This window comes from Gopherus flavomarginatus, chromosome 12, assembly GCF_025201925.1.
Source record: "Gopherus flavomarginatus isolate rGopFla2 chromosome 12, rGopFla2.mat.asm, whole genome shotgun sequence".
Classification (NCBI taxonomy): Eukaryota; Metazoa; Chordata; order Testudines; family Testudinidae; genus Gopherus; species Gopherus flavomarginatus.
The window spans coordinates 39,757,455-39,777,279 of NC_066628.1; the positions used below are offsets into that span (position 1 = coordinate 39,757,455).

Genomic DNA, 19,825 nt, shown 5'->3' on the forward strand with positions numbered 1-19,825 from the left:
AGAACCTCGTTGGAGCCAGGGAACTCTGTATGTGCACCAGGGTCTGCTGTGTAGCTCCAACTGCAGGATCAGACCCTGAGCTTGTACTTTGATATCCTAACACCATCTCTTTCCGCTAATGTTGTTAACTAGTTTTTCTAGTAACAGTTCCCAGTGCTCTGTAATCAGTTATCTGCAGAGATATGCCTCCTCTTTCTGTAGACTTTTTAAAATACTGTTCTGCAAAAAATCTCTACACCTTATTGTTTACAAAAAATCTTCTGTCATATTTATTATATATAATTTATATTTTTAAAGCACTTTGAACTTGAAAATTGCTATACCAGTGTTAGGGAATATTGGATACATTTTCAGAAGTACCTAAATGATTTAGATACACACATATTTCAGTGAGACTACGTCACTTAGCTGCTTTTTAAAATTTTCTTAGATAATGTTGGCCGATGAGGACTTCCAGCTGAATGAGGACTTCAACACTGGACTTCAAGCATCGTGTTTGTGTAATGTCTGATACATCCTTTATTCTCACAGGGAGATGGACTCAATGGGTCTCATATACTTCTGTGTGCTATTAATAACATACTGTTCCAATATGGAGAAAGTATCTTATAAGAGATAAGGGAAAGGCAAGGCATTGTCAATACGGTTAGAACTGTTTATAGTTACTCTGGCTTATAGACATCAATTCTAAATTAAACTTATATTTTTTGTGGTGGTTGTATTTCTTGTACACTAAAAATTGGTTACTATTTAACAAGCCTCCCATTCAAGCTGATGGGTTTATATTGCACAAGAATTATAACATGCATGGAAGTGGTTTGTTCAGTGTCAGGACAATGTGACAGTGTTCACAGACCAGTTCTGCTTTTCCTCTGGTTTCCATTACAGGATTATCTTTCTTTCATGGTCATGGTCTGATCCCATCTTTCCTCCCTCCCTATTTCGCCATCCCTATTGGACAGGGCAGCCAGTTCTACTTAGGAAAAAGAAATAGATGCAAAGACTTTTCAGGTGAGAGAGAGGATCATATCCCAACTTTTGAAATCATATTTTGTAAGCTCCTTTTCACTACATTTCAATGATGTTTATCATGGTTTAGGGCCAGATTGTGGAGCCCTGGATGTTTCTGATGAGCAATTACTTGAGCAGATAATCCCATTGAGGCCAGTGGGCCTATTTTTATGAGTATCGGCATTGCAGTCTAGCCTTTAGAGCATATGATTTTTGCTGCAATACCAGTTGGAGTTAGCTAGTTCAAGCTGTTCTGTAGGCATCCCATGTGCCTGAACCTCAGTGTATAAACTCATTGCCAAACTGTTTCATCTACCTCTAACCTGCCACTCGATTTGATTGCTTCAGACGTTGCCCACAAGACTTGACATTCATCTGAATATTGTCACTGCAACTAAGGAATATGAGCACTTAGTCACTTTAAGTGGCATGTGGCTTTTGGATACTACATCAGTGAACACCCATATTATTGTGATATTTAAGACAGCCTCAGCCAGATCCTGACTGAATCTCATCAGCACTGCAGTGAATCCGTTAGCCTGACTGTTCCCTCTTCTGCTGCAATCCAAGCAACAGTAAGAAACTTTCTTGCCAACAGTCCCCTTTGATCTTGTGCTTGAGCGTGAGTCTGTCTCCCTTCTGGATACCCAGGTGTGCCAGTGCGCAGTATTGTAGGCAAAGGGGTATAAAGAGGAGCAGAAACTGCCACCTTTTAATTTTAGCTCTCCGGTCCTGTTTCTAACCAAGTTACTCTTGTTCTGACTGTCAAGATTGCCCCCCTCTTAGCTGAAGGATGATGGGAATTTTTTCATTTTGCAACACCCCTCCTTCAAATGCTCTATTCCTCAAAGCAGAGCAACCTGCTCAGTTGTACCCCCAAGAACAGTATCAGAGGACAGGCTCCTGGTTAGGACAGTTGACCGAGGTCTTTCTCTTCGTTCTGCCTTGTGTAACTTCAACACTTTCTGTGAGATAACGTGGACTTGACTCTTTTCTGGAAAGAATCCCAAATCCCTTTGTTTTTGCTCTTGATTTTTATTCATAAGATCTTACATCACTTTGTTTGCTCCATACTGCCCTGTCTCCAAGGCAATACTATCCTGTGATTCAAAACCACAATATTGCTGCTGCTATTAGAATAATTACTCTGAGTATGTGTGCATGTGTCCTTAGGCTTTTTCTTTTTGCATCCAAGGGCAGAGTTTGGCCCAATGCACATGTGCAGTATTGCCAGCTCTCACGGTTTTATCGCATGCTTCATGATACTTTATGCTTTTCTAAAAGTCTCATCCCTGGCATTGGGATTACAGCAGAATCTCAGCTTTCATTTAAAAAAAAATTAAAGTTCCTACTCTCACGATTGCAGAGTAAAGCTTGAAAGTGCAACCCCAGTGTAACCTAAAGGTCCAGCGCCAGAAGGCAAAGAGAAAGAACACAAATATTATGGGTTTTTTTAAACATGATGTTTAAGCCAATCTCATGATTGTTTAGGGGTCTGACCCATGATTGTTGAATGCATAGGGTTGGCAATACTCTGTGTGGGACTCTTGATGACAGAATTTGGTTCAGTGTTGTGTCCTCTCTCTGCAAACTCTTTTAGGGTCAGTTTGACACTGTAAAATAAACCATTAAGGAAATCCTTATATTTTTACCTCTAGAAATGAAAACTCAGTGTTTTTAATGTTTGTCCTTCACTAGCACAGAGAACAAACTCTGCATTGTATTTTGTAAACTAAGATCTGGTGCACACACACACGAAAAATTAACAGTCTGGGAGCCTTGTGGTAATACAAACTCTTGTTTCCTTTTGACCTCACCTTTGGTAAGCAAAGTTGCTATGATACAGTTGCAAGCAGTAGATAATGTCATTACGCTTGCTCTGGTAAAACTTTCATTTGTAGAATTAGGTGCAGGAAGTGAGTTGGACAACAATCACCTCGGGATCAATGAAGCATGTTGTGGCTTCTGTATATAAGGGTGAAATAACTTTTTTTTTCTAAGAATGCAAATGATTTTGTTCCCAAAGGTGAAAGGGCTTCTGGAACTCAGCGGCTCACTAGAGATCTTGAGCAGAATTACCATCATCATTTGTATTGTGGTAATGGCCACAGGCTCCCACTGAAATTGGATACCATTGTGCTAGGTGCTGTATAAACAAATAGTAAGAGAGAGAGTCCCTGTCCTGAAGAGCTCACTTTCTAAATTGACAGAAGGTGGGGGAAAGGAACGAAGAGAAAGCATTATTGTCCCCACTTTACAGGCGAGGAAATGTGAAATAGAAAGTGTGCGAGAGGAAGTCTGTGGTAGAGCCTGAAATTGAACCTGGATCTCCTGAGTCCCAATCTAGTGCCTTGATGACAAGGCCACATTTCCTGTTTTAGAGACGGTGAGATGATATCGGAGGGAAATACTGCAAAAAGAAATTGCCAGAATTTGCAATAAATGTTCTTTTCAGAATATAATTCACCCAGCAACAGAGCTAAGCAAATGGTCTCCTCATCATTTAAAGTACCATGGATGAATTCTACCAGATCTATCTGGGGATATGAATATCACCTATTGAGCCATAGATCCATCACCTGTCTTTTTCAGCTTTCCTCCCTTTTCCCCTTCTTCTAACCTTTTCTCTTTCTCTGCTGCTCTCCTCTTGTGTCAGCCTCCTGCCACTCTGACTTTAACCTTCTATAACGCACCAGATAGTGATAACCAACACAAGTCAATAGTGTGGTACATATTAACCTTGTCCGTTGTGTGAATGCTGGTTATCTTCTGCTTGTGTCCAATGGTTTGAGTGAATTTGTATGTATATTTCCTTTTGGCTCTCATGACGCCACCTGTACTCCAGTACTTTATCTCAAGATTTTTTTTTTAAAGTGAGAAAATAACATTAATGAATGAATTCAATTAAAATAATTGCCTAAATCACAAGTTATATTATTAAATTACCCCTAGTTCTGAGCTATATGAAGCTTGCCTTGCAGGTATAAGGTGGAGTATTATTACGGTAACATCTGTATCTCTCATACTGTGAAGCCAACATTTTAAAGCCAGCATGAGGGATTCCTTTTTAATATCCATTAGCTGGATCATAGCACCGAGGATAGGTAAGATTTAAAACAGAGGTCAAGACCATTTGTGGTCTTGAAAGTTCCCACAGAACTGTGTATATGGGTCAGATTTTTTTCCCCTTCTTAATTTTTTTCAGCCAAGCTTTGTGCTGACTGTTATGCTCATTCTTTTGCTCCCATTGTTTAGTGTCCCTGTCATAAAGCACTATGGGACCCTGGATGAGTAGCTCAGTGTAGATTAAAATGTATTGCTGTTTGCATTATGGGCATGTCCAATTTAAGAGTGACCTTTTCAAGGGAAATACCCCCTCATTCTCTCCCCCCCACAAGGGGAAATGATGGTGGGAGAGTACTTTGTACTGCAGCGAATTAATGCTGCTCACAGCTTCTACCTTTTGATGGCCTGCCTGAAATCTGGCTCCCATTTGAATCTGGGTCACATGAAATTAACTTGGTAATCAAAATCCTGATCCTGACACAGCGGAGTACTGACTGGAGGTTTGATAAACACAAAGGACTAAGGGTATGTCTACACTACGGGATTATTCCGAGTTTACATAAACCGGTTTTATAAAACAGATTGTATAAAGTCGAGTGCATGTGGCCACACTAAGCACATTAATTCGGCGGTGTGCGTCCATGGTCTGAGGCTAGCGTCGATTTCCGGAGCGTTGCACTGTGGGTAGCTATTCCATAGCTATCCCATAGTTCCCGCAGTCTCCCCCACCCCTTAGAATTCTGGATTGAGAGCCCAGTGGCTGATGGGGCAAAAATCATTGTCACGGGTGGTTCTGGGTAAATGTCGTCAGTCATTCCTTCCTCCGGGAAAGCAACGGCAGACAATCATTTCGCGCCCTTTTTCCCTGGATTGCCCTGGCAGACGCCATAGCACGGCAACCATGGAGCCCGTTCAGCTTTTTTTTTTTACGGTCACCGTATGTGTACTGGATGCCGCGGACAGAGGCGATACTCCAGCGCTACACAGCAGCATTCATTTGCTTTTGCATGATAGCAGAGATGGTTACCAGTCGTTCTGTACTGTCTGCTGCCAGTGTAATTTGGCAATGAGATGACAGTTATCTGTCCTTCGGTGCTGTCTGCTGCTATCATGGGTGCCCCTGGCTGAGATCGGCCGGGGGCACAGAAGCAAAACTGGGAATGACTCCCCGAGTCAATCCCTCCTTTATGGTTTCTAAAAATAGTCAGTCCTGCCTAGAATATGGGGCAAATGTACTAGAGAAGCAGTGTATCAGAGAGTACAGTTGCTCTGTGTCAGATCCCGCAGAAATGATGAGCTGCATGCCATTCACGGGGGGTGCCCCTGCAACAACCGCACCCGTTGCTTCCCTCCTCCCCCAACCTTCCTGGGCTACCGTGGCAGTGTCCCCCCCATTTGTGTCATGAAGTAATAAAGAATGCAGAAATAAGAAACACTGAGTTTTTAGTGACATAAAATGAGGGGGAGGCAGCCTCCCAGTGCTATAATAGTCCAGGCAGGACATTAAGCAGTGTGGAGGAGAGGAGCCCAGCATCCCACTGCTATGATAGTCCAGGCAGTACAGAATCTTTTCGTTTCACGTGAAAGGGAGGGGGCTGATTGAAGCTTAGCCCTCAGTTGCTATGATGAAGACGGTTACCAGCCGTTCTGTACCATCTACTGGGAATGACCGGGAGTCATTCCTATTTTCACCCAGGTGCCCCCGGCCAGCCTCACCTGAAGCCAGCCAGGAGCACTCACGGGTTGATAAGAAGGACGGTTACCAGTCTTACTGCACCGTCTGCCACTTGGGGGGGAGAGGAGCAGATACTTGTCTTCACTGCTGCAGCATCGCGTCTACCAGCAACATTCAGTAGACATAGGGTGACACTGAAAGAAGTCAAGAAATGATTTCTTTCCCTTTTCTTTCACGTGGGGGGGGGGAGGTAAATTCACGAGCTATTCCCTAAACCACGCCAGACAATGTGTTTGAACCTACAGGCATTGGGAGCTCAGCCAAGAATGCAAATACTTTTCGGAGGCTGCTGAGGACTGTGATAGCTGAGTCCTCAGTACCCCCTCCCTCCCTCCAGGAGCGTCCATTTGAGTCTCTGGCTTCCCGTTACGCTTGTCACGTAGCACTGTGTAGCCTGGAGATTTTTTTTTCAAACGCTTTGGCATTTCGTCTTCTGTAACAGAGCTTTGATAGAACAGATTTGTTTCCCCATACAGCAATCAGATTCAGTATCTCCCGTACGGTCCATGCTGGAGCTCTTTTTGGATTTGGGACTGCATTGCCACCCGTGCTAATCAGAGCTCCACGCTGGGCAAACAGGAAATGAAAATCAAAATTTCGCAGGGCTTTTCCTGTTTACTTGGCCACTGCATCCGAGCTGAAATTGCTGTCCAGAGCGGTCACAGTGGTGCACTGTGGGATACTGCCCGGAGGCCAATACCGTCGATTTGCGGCCACACTAACCCTAATCCGATATGGTAATACCGATTTTAGCGCTACTCCTTTCGTCGAGGAGGAGAACAGAAACTGATTTAAAGAGCCCTTTATATCAATATAACGGGCCTCATAGTGTGGATGGGTACAACGTTAAATCGGTTTAACACTGCTAAAATTGGTTTAAACGCGTAGTGTAGACCAGGCCTAAGACTAGAATAAGAGGTAATTCAAGTCCACAGCGAGGAGGGGTGTTCTTGATGCTATTCTTGGCTGATTAGCAGACAAACCATAAGTTCATAACCTGCATGTAATATCGAGAGGCCTGCTCTGTTGTAATGTGATAACAGACATTGCTAGTCTCTCTTCTGTTGTCTTTATAGTCAAGTTCAGTTACAGGTTAAACAAATTCCATAGCCAGTGCGTTAATATCAGGACATTATAAAACTATGACAAGTTTAGTGCTCCAAGAATTTTGCGTCTTGACAGCATAGCCATCCAGATGGTTGCACATTATCACTGCAGCAGAAGTGGTGAGGCTTAAAGAACATTACTGCCAAATTACTTTCTGCAGGCTGTAGGAACTGTGGAACTCCAGCACTCTGGGATAGGGAGAGGTGTCAGAGCCTTCTCAAGAGCTCCTTTGAAGAAGTGGGCTGCCAATTATCCTACTTAAGCCTTTGCCGCTTGTGGAGAAGCAAGCCATGAGCAGCTTCTCTGCAGCTCTACTGAGAGACACAGGCTGCCCCAGCCTCTTTGTGAAGATCCTGTTCTGAGAAAAGGTGGCAATCAGCAATTTCCCTGGCCTTCCCCGAGGCGGCTCCAGTTGAGGGGGAGAGGTGGTCCCTAAGTGACTTTCCTCAGATTCTGCCCTATCTTCTGTAGGGTGAGCGAGCTGCCGGCAGATGTGACTATCATTGTTATTGAAAGGGACCCTTATGTGAAACTCTCACACACCCCTAAATGCACAGGACTTTTAGGAAGGCAGAGCAGCCAACGGCAGACATCCCCAAAACTGGGAGTGGGGACTGGGCTTGAAATCTGAAACAGAGCTTGTATCGGAATTTAGCAACTCATTCTTCTGTCTGTAGTGGGCCAAAGCAAAATGCCTGATGTGAACACCCTGAGCTTTTAGATCCTCCTCCTGAATGTTGTGGGTCTGAGCTCACCGTCAGTTGGAATGAGATGCATCAAGCCTCTAAGCCAAGCAGAGCAGGATTCAGGAGATGGGTGAATAGGGCCAAGGTATCTAGGAGTTTGAGAGGTGCGATGCAGGGAGTATCTTTGCACTCGTGTGTTTCTGAATCGCAGTCCCCTCATTTTACGCACAAGCTTAATGGCTGTTTAGTGACATTTCACAGCAATGGCCTAGTTATGGTGATCTGCACTGAGATTTAGTGGTATTGGAGGTTTGTCACTAGTGCGAAGGGTTCTAAATCAGCAGGAAAGTGTAACTGGCTGCTGCCTGAAAATTGCTTCAGTTTGATGGGAGATTTTAAAGGGATCCCAATGTCCCTGCGGATATAAAATTCATACCTAACGCATTGATAACAGAGCAAAATAGAATGTCAGCATTTCCTTCCCCTCTCCTGAAATAGCTAATCAGCAAGAAGAAATTAAATTGTCCTGGAACATCCTCTGTTATGTAAATAGTTCCACCTATGTTTGTTATCTTTTATTGGCCATAAATATTTAGATTTTATTAACTATTTCATGCCCTATACGTTGCTCAGACACCACAATGGTGGGCAACCTGATAGACACTGAGATTGATAGAAGACAAGGCTTGAAAATGTTATCAGACACGCAGTAGCCAGAGGAGTAAATGTACTAGTTGAGGGTCAATATGAAAGCTGAGTGGAAAACCCAGTAGTGAGCTCTGTGGCCAATTATCTGCCAGAAAGCTCAGCAACCACCCATAGTTGCTAAAGAAGGAAGATGCTGGGGATTCTGAGCAAGGTGCTGTTCATGGGTCTTGCTAAGAGGTCTCCATCTTTTCTATCAGTCTCTGGCCAGTGAAAATTTTGAAATCCCCCATCTGTCTATAGATGCATAAATACTATAGTATATAGATACTGGATGGGAGGTGGCTTGAAGTCATGGGGCTGCTCACGTGCATTAGGGAAGCAAGATCAGATTAGCCTTTGCTATTCAGAAACGTGCCCCATTAGTTCAGTCTTGCTGTAAAGAACTTGTTCATTTTCATCACTTACTCTGTACTCTCTGCACTGTTCATGCTGGGTCAGCATCTCCTTCATTATCAGCAAAGGCTTCGTTTTAGGCGGGAGATTCTCCAAAGCAGCAATGGGATTTCGGCACATAAGCCCCATTGACTTCCAATGGGTATTCTTCCCTTGGTGTTTGACTGTAGCTATGCAATTTCTTTTGTCTTGTTTAAATAAGAGCTAACGCAGATCTTTAAGGGTGTTGTCAGATGTCACCAGTGTGGTGCTCTGCTCTAATCAGTGTTGATAACGGTCGGCTGCTTGCGTGTGTTCCTCTGCGTGCTGCCCTGGCTTTGCGCAGATGGATGGCATAGCAGACCCCGAGAGAAACCCCGATGACCACAGATCCAATAAGGTACAAAGGCACCCGGCCAGGTTTATTGCCAAACAAAACACAGTCTCTAGCTTCCCGGATCAGATGTCTACAGTTTTGCTAGTACATATGTGCTTCCTGACAATGGATTGGCTCAGTCAGTGGCACGATTCACCACTGTCCCGTAGGCCAGACAAAGACAACCCCTCAGGGGTGCATTCTTGTACACAGGTTAAACAAGTTACACCTCACTCCTGACGTATTGAGGTACAACCCCTCTACGTAGTAAGTTGCTGCCTATCACCTTGTACATGTTGGTTCGAACAAACCAACCTTATCCATCGTATTATCCATTTAACCCTGTTTTTAGGATGCGTCAGCATGTTCCTGTTATCTGAGGAATGTGCTAGTATCAGGAGTGTTCTGGTACCATCCTGGCATGTGTTTATATCACTTGTGCCCAGTACCTTTTAGGTATGTGTGTTTTTGCAGCTTCAGCCCTCTTCATGCTAGGTTCTGTGAGCAGGGCCTGCCTCTTGCTCACAGTTTAACTTTGTTTTATATCAGCAACATCTTGACTATTACTTTAGCTCAGGCCTTAAGCCTCATACCAGGCCTCTGATACCAGGACTTATGTTTCAGGACCTCATCTTACTTCAAAGGGTATGCCTTCATTGCAATTAAAAACCCGTGGCTGGCCCCTGCCAGCTCAGGCTCACGGGACTAAGGCTAAGGGTCTGTTTAACTGCGGTGTAGACATTTGGGCTTGGCCTGGAGTCTGGACTAGGACCCTGTGCAGTGGGAGGGTCCCAGAGCTTGGGCAGCAATCTGAGCCCAATTAAACAGCTCCTGAGCCTGGGCCCCTGTGAGCCTGAGTCAGCTGGCATAGGCCAGCTGCAAGTGTAGACATACCCAGAATGGGCTTTGCAGCCATACAGGCTGCATTTCAAAGGGAACAGAACAGGGGTGGCCAACCTGTGGTTCCAGAGCCACATGCGGCTCTTCAGAAGTTAATATGCAGCTCCTTGTATAGGCACCGACTCCGGGGCTGGAGCTACAGGTGCCAACTTTCCAATGTGCCGGGGGGTGCTCACCGCTCAACCCCTGGCTCTGCCACAGGCTCTGCCCCCAATCCACCCCTTCCCGGCTCCTCCCCTGAGCCTGCTGTACCCTCACTCTTCTCCCCTTCTGCCCACCCCGGAGCCTCCTGCACACCATGAAACAGCTGATCAGGAGGTGCAGGGAGAGAGGGGGAGGTGCTGATCAGCAGGGCTGCTGGTGGGTGTGAGGCGCTGGGAGCACGGGGGGGGGGGAAGCTGCGAGGGGCGCTGCTGACATATTATTGTGGCTCTTTGACAATGTACATTGATAAGTTCTGGCTCCTTCTCAGGCTCAGATTGGCCACCCCTGGAATAGAATAAACTGGCTTTGTTTAAAGATCAAAGTGAATGGAGGGCTGGAGCAGACTCCTGGGTAAGTCTGTGCTTCCACTAGGTGACTCACCCAGATCATAGGGAGACCCATTTCATCATGGTCATACAAAAGGGCAAGTTTAGGGACCTTGCTTTTTTCTTTTCTTTTTACCTTGAATAAATTAAATGATGTCTGAGTCTTGTTTTGTTGTATGCTGGTCTCATGTGACTCTTCTCCCTCTCCAGTGCTCATCCCCCCTCCATGCTCTCTCCAGTGAACAAAATTACAAAAAAAACAAAAAACAAAGCACGAGGTAGATGATAGTTGCTTTAGCAATTCAAATTGGAAACAGGATCCTGACTAAATAAATGTTAAGAGACAAATTCCTGCTATGAAGGAGGTTTGTGGCTGTCCACTTTGTTAGGATGTCTCGTGCTCCCGTTGGGTTGAGTGGGTGGAAGCTAAAAGTAGGGTAAGCTTGGAGCAGAAAAGAGGTTTGCTTGAGTCTCCTAAAGTGTGAGTGTTGCTACTTTCCTCCTAGCTGCAGGAAACCTTCCCATAGGAAGAAGAGGGGAGAAAGAGAGAGAGTGGTGTTGTGTGGTTTTGTAGGGAATTACAATATAATGGTACAACTGCCCTCGGCTTTGCTTACCTCACTGCCTTTATGCATGACAGAGGTTGCTTGTAGGGATGGACAGAGTGGTTTGGGTAAAATAGAAATCCTTCTAAGCCCCTCCCCCCCAACCTTTGCATAATACTTAAAACCAAACCTTTTCCCCAGCTGGTCGGATTCTGACCATGGCATAAAAGGGTACAACTCCTTTGAAGTCAGAGGACATGTTCTTTCTTATACCAGTTAAGAATTAGCCCAGTGTCTTCGTTTCATCTTTGCCAAAGCTGCAGTATTACACTATGCGACTACCAGGATTCAGACAACTCTGCTAGAAATTTGCCTGTCTGATCTTGTAGTTATGTTTGTCAAAGGAGCTACCTTGTATATCACATAAACTGACGCAACACTGCCTAATCTCTAGCAGTTCATCAGTGTGACCATATACTACTATGAATAAAACAACGAAGAGTCCTTGTGGCACTTTAGAGACTAACAAATGTATTTGGGCATAAGCTTTTGTGGGCTAAAATCCACTTCATCAAATGCATGGAGTGAAAAATACAGTAAGCAGTATATATATTACAGCACCTGAAAAGATGGGAGTTGCCTTATCAAGTGTTGGGTCAGTGCTAATGAAGCCGATTCTGTTAAGGTGGAAGTGGCCTATTTTCAACAGTTGACAAGAAAAGGTGAATATCAACAGAGGGAAAATTACTTTTGTAGTGCCAATAAGGTGGACGTCGCCCATTCCCAACAGAGGACAAGGAGGTGTGAGTATCAGCAGAGGGAAAATAAATTTTTGTAGTGACCTATCCGCTCCCAGTTTTTATTCAGGCCTAATTTGATGGTGTCCAGTTTGCAAATTAATTCCAGTTCTGCAGTTTCTCGTTGGAGTCTGTTTTTGAAATTTTTTTGTTGAAGAACTGCCACTTTTAAGTCTGTTATTGAGTGTCCAGGAAGATTGAAGTGATCTTTGGTTTTTGAATGCTACAATTCTTGATGTCTGATTTGTGTCCATTTATTTTTTTGCATAGAGACTGTCTGGTTTGGCCGAGGGACATTGGTGGCACATGATGGCATATATCACATTGGTAGATGTGCGGGTGAACGAGCCCCTGATGGTGTGGCAACTCCCAACTTTTCATGTGCTGTAATATATATATATATTGCTTACTGTATTTTTCATCCGTGCATCTGATGAAATGGGTTTTAGCACATGAAAACTTATGCCCAAATAAATGTGTTAGTTTCTAAGGTGCCACAGGACTCTTCGTTGTTTTTGCTGATACAGACTAACACGGCTACCACTCTGAAACCATATACTACTGTGGTTACTCTAAGCCTTATCAGCAGATTGCAGCTGTTTAATTCACTTAAACAGAACCTGTTGCTTTCAGAGTCTCTTACTTTAATTTGGAAGAAAAACAAATAAAATAGCCTGGAAGCCCATTTGGAGAAGTTATCAGTTTACAAGGGAAGTTGGATAATTGGAAGTTTGCAATTATATTGATAGCTGGAAGTCCAAACATAGCAAGAGGTTTATACATAGATAACATTTATCTGTGTTTCAGATAGGTCTTAATTTGATAATCTCCCCATTAAAATCTTCTACAGCTTGATAAGTTTTTACAGGAAACTTAACAGTTACATCTTAAATGCAGTAGATAATTTTTTCAGCTAACTTAGATAAGACAGTAAACAAGTTCCCACTAACTATAGTGAAATGTCTGGTTCTTAGTTTTGACAAGTTACATTATTCACCCTCTTAACTTTTTTATTTGCAGAAGGTGCTCTCAAATCAATAGGTACAAACTGGGAACAAGAATCTGAACATCTGGAGTTGCATATGGAATGTGTAGCACGGAAGCTAGCAAGCAAAGATGTTTGCAAGGAAGCAGATTTTCCTTCTTACACACAATCTGTATTTTATTGGGTTCTGTTTACAGTAGGGATTTACTTATTGTTCCAGGAGTATTAGTAAGAAGGTCAAGATTTTGGCCATAAATGCAGCCTTTTTCCAGATTCTCAAAGTTACTCTCAACAAATAGTTTGTTTGAACCTGATGATCTCGCTTAAAACCAGATGTTTGTGTTAGATGAGCACTCAAATTTAAAATTTTTTACCTTGAAAGTGTCATTTCAAAGTTGTACTATAAATTGGGAATGCCGTGAAACGTACACTGGGGTGCCCTAGACTCAGAATAGCCTAACAAATGCTGCAATGTCACTAACTATAGATTACGGTGACCTTTTTTAAGTAGAACTAATGAAGCCCTAATGAATACAGGTAAATGTAATGGTTTTGCGTAATACAATATGTAAATTTTTGTTCTAAGTTACAAAGCTAGAAGACCTCATTGTAATAGACAGGTTGGGCTTAGCTGGGGGAATTTACTATATGGGATTACACAACATTTAAAACTATTACTCATAGCCCTTTTATTGGGACAAAGGTCACAAAAGATCAGTGTCATGGTTGCAGGGTTCTCTGCACCTCTGTTCCTTCACTGGTCCCTGAGTGCACCCCCATAGGTGCCAGGCCTTGTGTGTTTACCTCTGCTGAGGTGCAATTCTGCAGTTCTCCCACTCTTATATGGGGCCCTGGGCTATGGCAGTTTGTTATCCACAGTGCTTATCCAGCAGTTTCGACTGAGTTTGAGCACCTGCGACTGGGATTCTGGGACCAGTGGTGTACAGTGATCAGATGGCCGCCTTAAAGTACAAGTATTGTTTGTTTTACCAGTGGGAACAAAGCTTTTAGAGAAAAATGGATGTGTATCTAGCCGAAAGCACTACCACGCTGTGATAGTGACCTAGGCAGGCCTAGCTCCTCCAGAAGCTCCTAGCACATCCCTGAGTCTCCATCTAGCTCCCCCAAAAAACTATGCTTTCTTGAGAGAGAATCCCATTTTAAACCCTGTTATAGGTTGGGGGAGGGGAATTGTTTTTGTTCTTTTGTGTTCCTGGGCTTTGACCCTTTCTGGTCCAAACCAGTTTTGTAGGTTGGCTCTCCTGTACCATGCTTTTCCTTGCCATCTGTTTCTCTAGACCAGAGGTCGGCAAACTTTCAGAAGTGCTGTGCCGAGTCTTCATTTATTCACTCTAATTTAAAGTTTCGTGTGCCAGTAATATATTTTAACGTTTTTAGGAGGTCTCTTTCTATAAGTCTATAATATAGAACTAAACTATTGTTGTATGTAAAGTAAATAAAGTTTTTTAAATGTTTAAGAAGCTTCATTTAAAATTAAATTAAAATGCAGAGCCCCCCGGACCAGTGGCCAGGACCCAGGCAGTGTAAGTGCCACTGAAAATCAGCTCGTGTGCCACCTTTGGCACGCTTCCCATAGGTTGCCTACCCCTGCTCTAGACAGCCCTCTACTTATATTCATACAGTAAACACCCCAATAACAAGGCCAACATGCAGTGTTCATCAGTTATTACAGAGCAGCTCCAAATCCATCACAGTCAGGATGCTGGGTTTGCATCTCCTTTGAATAGCATTTCCAGCAGCTCAGTGCCCCCTACACCCTCTCGCAGAGTCCGGAAGGAGCTCCTTTCAACAGCCACTGTAGCCAGCAAGGCTCCCCACTAATTCATGTCCGTGCATCTTTTCTTCAGGATCCCAACATTTCGGTGCACACCAACAATCCGGACCTAACGCCGTGTTTTCAGAATACCATCTTAGCATGGATCCCTAGCATTTACCTCTGGGCTGTCTTACCCTTTTATCTCCTCTATCTAAAACACTACAAAAGAGGATACATCGTACTCTCCATTCTGAGCAGGTTCAAGACGGTAAGATCTTTCTGTAACTCGCTGCACAAATGTGTATCCTTGTGGGAGTGGAAGCAAAGACATGCAAATGCAAGGCAAATGGCGCGTAAAAGGGGAACCCAGTACCAGGTGGAAGATCAAAGACCTTATCTGTCTTTAGATTAAAGTTAGCAAATCAATACAACTTTACAAATGTTTGATAATGAAGAGCAGTCTCTGCCCTGGCCAAGTCTGGATTCAGGCTCAAAGCATAAGGCTGATGCCACTTTCACTGGTTTCAATGAGGTCTGGGTGCACGTAAGGACAGCTGGATCGGGCTCATGGTAGGTAACAATATGCACAGAGATCCCCGAAATACCTAGGCATTGTTGCCAGAGGTTACAAGCTACCCCTCTCTCTGGCTTGGATAAGCAGAGCTCTCGCTCCTTGGCTGGTGCAGTGAGAGTTCGCTCTCCAGTGTCGATTTACTTACAATCACGATGATCTCCTTAGTACAGCCATCTGTCGATATATCTATGGATTGATCAGTCGCACTTACCTGACCCCTATATTTGAGCACCTCATAATCTTCAACGTATATATCATCACAACACGGCAGTGAGGTAGGTATCCCCATTTTACAGAGAGAGTCTGAGGGCTTGTCTACATGGTGGGGTATTACGCACTATGGTGGTGTAATGTCTGAAGCACACTAATGTGCTGCATTACTGCGCAGTAAAGGTTCCATAGTACTGTTTGAAACACTACTGCTTTAAAGCACACCAGGGAATATTTAGTGCACGCTAGCAGGGTCTACAAGGACCAATTAATGTGCAGCATGTTCATGCACTTTAAAAATCACACCCTTGTAGTGCGAATTACCACCCTATAGACAAGCTCACTGTGACATGCCTAAGGTCCCATAGGGTTGTCTGTGGTGGAATGGAGAATTGGACCTAGGTCTCCCAAGTCACAGGCTAGTACCATGACAAATGGCTCAGGTGTTCTCTCTATGGAAGCTCACACACTGCCCTTCACAGAGATGCTCACTAAATTTTTTTCTAATTATCTCCATCCTCTTCAGTTTGTGACATATCTCCCCCACCCCCTTGGGCTAGTGACTAGTAACTCTGGAACTACCCTGCAGATGCTGCCACCTTTGTCTCCATTCAGCTTCTCAGTTCATGAATCATTGTGAGCCATCTCTCATGTAGGAGATATAACTCATGAGATGTGGAATCCATCTTGTACCTCCCAAAGCCTTCATCTTGTTGTTGGGCTGGTTGAACTCTCAAGCAGGTTTGCTATGCCCCTGATGTCTTCGGATAGTTCTTGATACAGGCATATAAACAAGAATTGTATCCTAGAGAATATAACATTGCTGCATCATCTTGCCCTGTGTACTAGCTCCAGATGAATGGAACGCAACCCACTGGGGTAAATTTACCTTAAATTGTCTCTCACTCACACCATCGTCTCTTTAGTTAATAACTTCAGAAACTGAAACTTCGATAAAAAACCTAATGGCCAACTCAAGAGCTAAGGCAGGTAGTTATAAAAGCTCCCTTTGCACACTGTAAATATATTAATTAGCTAATCTTATAGAGCACAATGAAATGCGTTGCGAGGGTATCGGGAGCTGAACACAGAGGACCAGTAAAAATCCATTAAGCCCCACCACCAGCCACTGTGTACACAAGGTAGATATGTGATGAATCATTTCATACCTTGCTGATAACCACCCTGAATTCAACCTCCTCTACTTAGAATCTACCTGCAAATGGATGAGCCAGGTAAGGGGAGTAAACAAAAGGAGGGGAAAGGGTTAAAATAACGAGATTAAGGCTTGCACACACCTCGGCAATGTAAAGGATGTTAATGCTCCTGAGGTTGGAGAGATGTGAGAGAAGGGCTTGCAGGAACTTACCTCTGCGCAAAGGGCCAGCACAAGACCACTTCATCCTCGCTTAAGACCTATTTTGAGGGTTTAAGTGGTACATAGCTCTTGTGCTGGGCCTCCACTCAGGAGTAAATTTCACCCTACGTGTAAAACAAAATCAGGGATTTTCCAAGCAGCTATAAATGCTTAATAATATTTAGCATTTATATAGAGAGCTTCTCTATTTCAGGAACTTTACAAACAATATATAGGCCGCATTACATCCCTGTGAGGTGGTTCAGTGTTATTGTTATCCGCACCTTGCCAAGGAGAAAACAATGTGAAAAGGGTCAATAGCTTGTGCAAGGCCACAAGAGAATCAAGGTCAATCCAGTAAAATCCAAGTAAAACTTGAGGCGCGCGCACACACACACACACACACACACACACAGAGACAGACACACACACACACTCTCTCTCTCTCTCTGTCTCTCTCTGTCTCTCTCAAACCAGATTCCCAATTGGTATAAATCAGTGTACATACGAACTTATGCTCCATTGACCTAGCTCAAGGTTTCGTTCACCTGGGTGAAGTAATGGCACTGTTTTATTTTAAATCAGCTTCTCGTTGATCAAAATAGAACTATTCTCCAGATCTGCACCTGGGGGTGAATTTATTAAATGCCTTCCCTGTTTAACACTTCTTCTTTTAGATTTTAGGTGTTCTGCTGTGGTGTGTGTGCTGGGCAGATCTATTCTTCTCCTTCCATGACCTCCTGCAAAGCAGAACTCCGCCCCCTGTCTATTTTGTCACTCCCCTAATTGTTGGCATCACAATGGTTAGTATGCATTTCTATCAGTGACTCCTAATGGGAGTAGCTTTCGCAGGCATGAAGTAACCCTTTGTGGACTAATGAGGCAGAAAAACCTTTCTGTTCATTCTCCTCTAAACCACAGGTTTCTACTGATCACCAAAACCACTTAAACTGTTCCAACTTTGACAGCCTCAGCAGAGAGGTTGAGGAGTAGATGGGCCATGGAAACAGAACTACCTTCCCAGCCGAGGTGTCCTTAGCCATAGGCAGAACAGGCAGCCGCCTGGGGCACCACTAGGTCTGGGGGCACCGCTCTGCTAGAAGCCCGGACAGATGGGAAGCAATGGAGATGTAAGAGCAGGGCTTCTGGGTCCTAGAGAGAACCAAATGCAGCACAGTCTGAGGGACGGGATTGGCTGTTGGGGTCTCTGGGAAGGGGTGGGGGAAGAAACTCACCTGTAAGGTGACCAGATGTCCCGATTTTATAGAGACAGTCCTGATTTTGGGGTCTTTTTCTTATATAGGATCCTATTCTCCCCTGCCCCCGTCCCGATTTTTCACATTTACTGTCTGGTCACCCTAGGTGGGAGTAATTGGTACCTATATAAGACAAAGCCCCAAATATCAGGACTGGCCCTATAAAATCAGGACAACTGGATCTGGTCATTCTAGCTGGGAAGCTCGTCTCTCCCCCGGGTTGGCAGCGATCCTTCTCATCCAAGGGGAGCTGCACAGGGCAGGATGAGCTGCTGTGGCTCCATGGGTGTCCCATCCCTGAGATCAGATGCTTTGCTAACTTCACCATGGTCCATTGGGCTGGCGGTAGTGCCCATTGGCATGTGATCGGACCTGAGGGTTTGCTGCTGCTGTTGCCACTCTGCACCCCAAGAGGTGGATTTTGGGGTCCTGCAGTTTTCCACCTATCTCCTCCTCTACTGCAGCTGTTGGACCAGCAGGCTGGGGGGTGAGCCAAGCATGAAAGCAATGCTGTGTTACCATTTAGATTGTCATTTAACAAATTTGTTCGCCAAAAATGCTTTCTAACAATCCCAAATTCAATTTCAATATTTGACAGAGTGCAAGAACCTAGAGAAGTAGTCCCCAACCTGTTTCGTCTGGCGGGTGCCAGACGAAGGACCATGGCAGTGGACGAGCATCCGGCGAAATTCCACCAAAATTCAGCGGCATTTTAGCGGTAACGCCTCTGGATGACGCTGCTTATCGGTGGCAAGCAGTGTCATCCAGAGGCATCGCCGGTGAAATGCTGCCGAATTTGGTGGCATTTCGGCAGATGCTCGTCCACCGGCCAGTACGCAGGTGCACTGAGAGGCTCCTATGGGCGCCATGGCACCCACAGGCTCCGCGTTGGGGACCCCTGATCTAGAGAGCCTCCTGAAGCATGGTGATCATTTTGATTTAAATGGACTTGAACTGTATGAAGAATTGAGTATGCTATCATCAATGTTTCCACATACAAAATCGATGATGGACATTGTACAGTTTACTCATACCAGCAATCTTGTTGACATATATCCTAATGTGTACATTGCCACTCGTATTCTACTGACAATTCCTGTAACAGTAGCATCAGAAGAACGAAGTTTCTCAAAACTAAAGCTCATTAAAAACTATCTCCGCTCTGCAATGAGTCAGGAACACTTGACTGGTCTTGCTATTCTTGCAATCAAACAAGACATCACTTTGTCTTTGTATGCAATGACATTATTACTGATTTTGCAGCCCAAAAAGCCAGAAGGATTGCTTTTAATTAAAAACAAATCCTTGTTTCAATACCTCTTCATATAAATTTCCAATAAAATGTTGACAAATTAAAAAAATTATATTATTTGCATCATTCTGTCAAATCAGAATTTTTTCTATAGTGCTGCTTCTTTAGTGCTAGTCCATCAGCATTACAGTGTGCTTAATTAAGTTAAACTGGTTTTAATAACATGCATGTGGCAAATTTTCCGATAGCGTAAGCTTATGTTTGTGTTGCTAAGAGTAAGACAGGCACAGGGGCACCAATTTAATAATCCCGCCTAGGACACCATAAATCCTAAGGATGGCCCTGTTCCCAGCGCTTGAATTGATGCTTTTATTGGTTGGGGCAGGATCGCAGAGTGCTGTGGAGTGAAGCAGAACTGCTAGCTCCATCATGTTATATCTCTCTGATGGTCAAACAGAACTTTGGGAGGACTGTCAATCCAATACCTTTCACTGCCATTAAATGTTCTCTCTATTCTCTGGTGATGATATGTACAGGATCATGAATTAATATTTTTAAGTTTATGTACGAAAAACGTTGCT

The 19,825-nt window shown here is 44.0% G+C and overlaps 1 protein-coding gene across 4 annotated transcripts in view; it reads left to right on the forward strand.

Moving 5' to 3' along the window:
• Positions 1-19,825, forward strand: part of ABCC3 (ATP binding cassette subfamily C member 3) — an 80,213-nt gene that overhangs the window by 14,338 nt on the left and 46,050 nt on the right. For all 4 annotated transcript variants that reach the window (XM_050920489.1, XM_050920492.1, XM_050920491.1 and 1 more), the window contains exons 2-3: positions 14,687-14,863; positions 17,414-17,539. In XM_050920489.1, the coding sequence (XP_050776446.1) occupies positions 14,687-14,863; positions 17,414-17,539 (303 nt within the window). The remainder of the gene's footprint in view (positions 1-14,686; positions 14,864-17,413; positions 17,540-19,825) is intronic.